The 5,842-nt window shown below is 37.8% G+C and overlaps 1 protein-coding gene across 2 annotated transcripts; it reads left to right on the top strand.

The window, feature by feature from the left end:
* Nucleotides 1–556: 556 nt before the first annotated feature.
* Nucleotides 557–5,454, top strand: LOC102385055 (parvalbumin, thymic CPV3). Of its 2 annotated transcripts, none has more exons than XM_025213121.1 (5): nt 557–661; nt 1,238–1,305; nt 1,709–1,841; nt 2,263–2,372; nt 5,307–5,454. In XM_025213121.1, the coding sequence occupies exons 2-5, from the start codon at nt 1,245–1,247 to the stop codon at nt 5,330–5,332; spliced, it is 330 nt and encodes a 109-aa protein (XP_025068906.1). In that variant the 5' UTR covers nt 557–661; nt 1,238–1,244; the 3' UTR covers nt 5,333–5,454. The 2 variants fall into 2 exon arrangements, with proteins under 2 accessions (XP_025068906.1, XP_006031517.1); XM_006031455.3 differs by having other exon boundaries at nt 557–718.
* The last annotated feature ends 388 nt before the right edge of the window (nt 5,455–5,842 follow it).

The following is a 5,842-nucleotide window of genomic DNA, read 5'->3' as shown; positions in this document are numbered from 1 at the left end:
TGGTTAGATTTACTCTAGTTGCTACTTTTTACTGTTGTTGTTGACTTTGATTTCTTTTCTGTCTCTTTCCAGGGATAGCTCTGTAATTTAGGAAATGGTCTGGAAAATCAAGCTCGCTGTAGAAGGATCCCTGCAAACAATATCTTGCATTCCTTGTTTAGTGACAAGTTTTCTTTGTCTGACTGACACGTTGTCACTTCAGATCTTTCATCTCAAACTGCCCTGACAACCCTGAAGGCTCAATAGACTCAGGGGAACCAAACTGGCTTTTCTTCTCAGGGGTTTCACTGCTGGGGTTACTTCCTGTGGACAGTTTTAAAGCTCTTGGGAAACCCTCTGGCATCCTTGGAGTTTATCGAGCTATGTCTTGTTGGCAGAGTTGAACAGTTAATTACATACGTGTGAATTTATTAAAATATTGCTGTTCTTGTCTATACTCTCTTGGGATATAAATAGACAGAAAAGGTTAATTAGTTAGGCAAGAAATGTGAGCCAGGTCTCAAATCAAGCATTTGATCCATGAAACAGTAACCTGAGTAGTGGTGATTGTCACCTTTTGAATCCTTTATAAAGCAGGCTGGCAAACCAGAGCCAGTACTTCTGTATTGCCTGGTATCTTGTCAGCTACCTTTCCTTCACCTGCTTGAGAAAACCAAAAAAGGTGAGCAGCCAGCTAGAGATCAGACAGCAGAATCTCCTCTGCAGAGTAGATCCAACCGTAAGTATGGTAGATGCTAGTCTGTGAAGTTTAGTTTACTCTCTGTCACACACAGATCGAGTTTACATAGATTAGTTATCAGTTTTCTTTTTATTCTTCAGACTTGATACTAGGAGGGATTTTTCTTCTCTGCATGCCCAATTATCCTACACTGCTAAATGCCAGACATTGCAACAGATTGATGATTAGCTTACTTTACCTGTTAAGAGAATCCCAAAATGATCTGACATGCTCAAAGCAGGTAATAGGTTAAAAAAGCATCACTGACATTAAGTATCTCAGCACACTAATTTAAGGAGGATATGTTGTCTGTTTGCATTGGTACTTTTAAAAAAAAAAGAACATACAAGGGCTTTCACTTCTGTGGAAATCTCTATTTTCTGCTTACTAACTAGAATGACCTCCCTTAAAATGACTTGTCATGTTATTTAATACAAATAGTCCTGTTTTGCTAGGGGATGTATTTATTTCTGTATGTGCTTGTATTTCACCAGCCAGCAATGCATTGTTTTTGAACAGGTTCAACATGAGTATGACTGACTTTCTAAGCCCTTCTGATATTGCTGCTGCCCTGCGGGACTGCCAAGGTAAAAAAAAAATCACAGATTAACATATATCTAACCTCTGGTACAATAGGCAGAGGACTTAACTCTTCAAAAATATTGAAGGTATGCTCCAAGAGATAATGCAGTAGAGAGAGGATATTTCCTGTTTTCTGTTTGGCTGAATGAATGTGTTCATGACTGCTTAATACTTCTGGAGAGCTGAGTTTGTATCTTATCCAGGTGTGATTTTTTTTTTTTTTAAGAAGTTAATTTTTGTACTGTGAGATTAATTAAACTACCATAATGCCTAGATCTTTTTGTATGAGCAGCCTTTTCTTCACTACTGTCGACACTGAAACCAATGTAGATGCAATTAAAATATTAAAGTAATCTGTTCAGGAATAAGAACTGAACTGATCCTTGTTTTTATTATTTTTATTTTTAGCTCCAGATTCCTTCAGTCACAAAAAATTCTTTCAGATAAGCGGGATGTCCAAAAAGAGTAGCAGCCAGCTCAAGGAAATCTTCCGGGTCCTAGATAATGATCAAAGTGGCTTTATTGAGGAAGATGAGCTCAAGTAAGAGTTTTCTCCATCACCTTGATTAGTAAGGCTGTTTAAAAAGAGGTCAACATTTCCTTGTTTTCAAAACTATCATCTAAGGACACATCATGCTTAAGTGGCAAACCTTTAAATTGATTTTGAATGTCCTGTAGAGGTTGACCTTCAAAGAGAAAAGAGTAAGGAATAAAACCCCATGCTTAAAGCCAATAATAGGTATAGATAAACAACACTATCTGGGGTTGCACTTGGTAAAGTGCACAATTAAAGATCTCAGAGCTGGAAGTATCAACCAAGAAAAAAGTAGTCTCTTTTTGGAGTGCACTTGGGTACATGGGACAAACAATGTGTTTAAATAAACATGTTCAGCTTGATCATGTGACAACCATAAAAAGAACAATATTGTTCAGAAATGACAACGAAGGGTTTTTTCCTCTAGGTATTTCCTCCAGAGGTTTGAGTCTGGAGCCAGAGTGTTAACTGCCTCAGAAACCAAGACTTTTCTGGCAGCTGCAGATCACGATGGGGATGGCAAAATTGGGACTGAAGGTATTTAGAATGATAGCACAACAGAAAAACAGATCTGAAAGACATGTCAACACATTATCAAGTCTAACACCCCCCACCCTTCCATAAAGCAGAGTAATTTGTCTAAGCCATCCAAGGCAAATTCTTACTTAATCTGCATTTATACACTTCCAGTGATAGCAATTCCACAACATAAGTAATCTGCTGAGATTTTAAACTATCCCCACAGTTAGAAAGTAATGTATAGCAGTCTCCCTGACTACCAGAAGAAACATGTATCGGCAGAAAGCAACATTTCCTATGGCCACGAACAACCTTAGATCTTTTGCCTGAGGGCCGAGTGGGGAACCATTGACTCTGAAAGTCTATAGGGCTCAATAATGTATGCCAAGCAAAACTCCAGTAGGATTTCTGCTTAAGAACTGAAATGCTCTAAATGAGCTAAATTTAAATATACATTCACAAATTGACAGATTTTTAAGATCAGCATGGGCCATTGTGATCATCAGGTTCTCCCTCCATAGACCACAAACTATATAGGACTTCTCTCTATTAATTCCTGATTCAACTTTAATAGTTTGAACTAGAGCATGTTTTAAAAAATATATCCAGTCTTCATCTACACATTTTCTGTAATGCAAAAGCTATCACAATACTTGGTAAATTGTTCCTACACATGCTATTAATTCAACTGAATAACCTCTGGCACAGTTTGCACTACAGTTTATTGCTCCCAGGTGCCGTGTTTGCACCTGCACCCAGTACCACTACATGTTGAGCTGGGTGCAGACCAGCCCTGGCTGGCAAGGGGGCCCAGGAGTCAGCCTGCCAGCTAGGGGCTGCTCCGACCCACCTCAATGTGTTGTGGAGGGGCTGGCTGGGGCATGAGGGTGCTTCAGTGTGGGGCTAGCCAGCAGGCAGCCCCTGCACTGAAGCACCTTCATGCCCTAGCCAGCCCCATCTGCATCTACACATGTGTTACAGCGGAGAAAATAACTCCACTGTAGGACACCACTTGCGTTTGGCAGTACTAGCCTATGGTGGAGTTATTGCATTTACTCTATACTAATAGCACATGTTGCTAGTGGCATTTTACTGTGGAGCTAATTAGGCAACTCCACAGTAAATGTCTCATGTAGATGAGCTGTCTGGCAACCTAAATAAATAGTCTTTCATAGGCAGGCATATATTCCAATCATTGACGGTTCTTGTGGCTGTTCTCTGAACCATCTCCAATGTTTCAATTCTTTTTGAACAGTGGGCAACAGGACTGGACAGAGTGTTCTGACACATTAGTGCCAAACACAGAGGTAACAGCTTTCCTGCCCCTACTCAATCTGTCCATTTAAACATCCAATGATGGTAGTAGCTGTTTTGCCACAGCATATGGCTAGAAACTCACTTTCAACTGAGTTCTCATTACAAGTTCACATGGCTTTTTCAGAGTCCCTGAAAATGCATATAGCTGCGCCCAGTTTATGAAATGGTCCAGATTACTGAATATTGCTAACATGCCTCTTTATTTAAAACTTTTCCAATTGCTGTTATCTGCAAACTTAATCAGTAATTAGTTCATATGTTTCCAGTACATAGATAACAATTTAAAATAGGATAAGGCCAAGAACTGATCTGTGAAAAATGTAACAAAAACTTATATATTTGATTAGAATTCTCTGTTTCTGATTATTTTTGAGATCAGCTTTCAGTGCATTAAAGGGGTGCCATATTGATTTTTGGGTTGTCTTAGTTTAATAATAAAGATGACATGCAGTCCCAAGTCAAATGCATATAGATGTCTAAGTATGTTACATCAACACTCTTACTTTTCAAACCAAGCTTGTAATTTCATCAACAATTGTTTTAAGTTAATTTGACATGCCCATTTTCCATAAAACCATGCTGACTGGCATTAATATTACCCTTAAGTCTCACATCAGCTATTCTGCTATTTTGACCAGAACTACTGTCAGGATGACAGGCCCTACATGACCCACTTTTTTCTTTATCCCACTTAAACATGGTCCTAACTTTATCTTTCCCCCAGTCCTCTGGAACTTCCCTGGTGTTCCAAGAACTGAAAATCAATATTAATGGTTCAAAGAATTTTCCACCAGCTCTTATAAAACTTTTGCATACAAGTTATCTGGAATTGTGGATTTGAAAAATATTTAGGTTTGGTAGCTCCTGTTCAACATAATTCTTAGTTGTTGTAGGAGGGGAAAATATTTAATCACCATCCTTTGATATGAATACACTGTTTTTCACAACAACAACAACAAACATACATATTGAACACTTCTGCCTTTTCTGCATTATTATTCCTAATTCAAGCCCGTGAGATGGATGAACTAATTTTGTTTTGTTTTTTTTAAACCACTTAAATGTCCTGGCTTCAGAAGTTAATCTCAAACACATATGCTGTTTGTTTCCTTCTTTGGTAAAAACAAATGAAAAAAAAAAACTGATAAAAAGAGGAAATAAGGAGAGGATCATTTTAATAATGTTAAATATATTAAAAATACTATATAGAGAGCACTTATTTGGATCAGCCTCACTCTTACATGCTCTAAAAGCCAAAAAAAATCCTTTAATAAGCAAACAAACAAGCAAAAAACCCACAATGGGCCCTGTAGAAAAAAAAGTTTTGGTTTAAACTACAGAAAAATGGGTATATGTGGTTGGTTTGGTGAACCTAAAACCAGTAAAAGGGGCCTAAAAAACCCTGTATTCCAACCATGAGGTCCATAATATATAACAAACAATAAAGTGATGGATGTCTTCATGGATGTATTTAACTTGCACTGGTTTGAGAAAAACTTAGGTTTCTTTCTTTCACTTGACTGCTTTATGTTCCTTCCTTTTTCAAGTGTCAATAAGGCAGTAATATTATTTTTTGTTTTTCGATACCCTGTTCTTATTGATGCTGCTAATTAAATATGCACTATTCTTTTGTAGAATTCCAGGAAATGGTGCTGTCCTAAGGGCAACAGAGAAAGGCAGAGGAGATGAATCTACTAGAGATACTAAAAAAACCTTTCAATTCAGGGAGTCCCTTGTTTATTTATTCATCTTTATAGTGTCTGTTGTTTGTTTATTGTTTATCAAAGCACCAATTAATAATGTTTTTTGATAGTGTGAATCATTTTACCATGTTCTAACAATATATTTCAGCAGACACTACCCTTAAAAACATCCAATAAAAATAAATTTATCATCATGTACTGTTGCCTGTGTCTATTCTTTCCACTAAGCTGGAACATGTGTAAGTACTTAACCTAAAAGTGTTTAATCTCTGAAAGACCTTGATCCATCCAGCCGTCCATATGTGCCTCTTTTAAGAAATCCTTGCACCTCTTCTTTTGAAGTCAGAGGCACTTCTGCCTGGGAAGAGTTTGCTGGATCATGCCCAAAATTCCCAACGAAACTCTTGATGTGCCAGAAATTAAGCCCTGCTCAAGGGCAGGTGGGGAGGGGTAAAAAACTATCATTGC

This window comes from Alligator sinensis, unplaced genomic scaffold, assembly GCF_000455745.1.
Source record: "Alligator sinensis unplaced genomic scaffold, ASM45574v1 scaffold990_1, whole genome shotgun sequence".
NCBI classification, from domain to species: Eukaryota; Metazoa; Chordata; order Crocodylia; family Alligatoridae; genus Alligator; species Alligator sinensis.
The sequence above is the reverse complement of the archived record's forward strand: the minus strand, read 5'-3'. Positions and strand labels throughout refer to the sequence as shown.

Excerpts from the sequence above, each read along its gene's own strand:
- LOC102385055 (XM_025213121.1), top strand. The coding sequence starts at position 1,245 with ATGAGTATGACTGACTTTCTAAGCCCTTCTGATATTGCTGCTGCCCTG. Across the intron at positions 1,842-2,262 it reads ATTGAGGAAGATGAGCTCAA|GTATTTCCTCCAGAGGTTTG; the intron begins GTAAGAGTTTTC and ends TTTTTCCTCTAG. Across the intron at positions 2,373-5,306 it reads TGGCAAAATTGGGACTGAAG|AATTCCAGGAAATGGTGCTG; the intron begins GTATTTAGAATG and ends ATTCTTTTGTAG.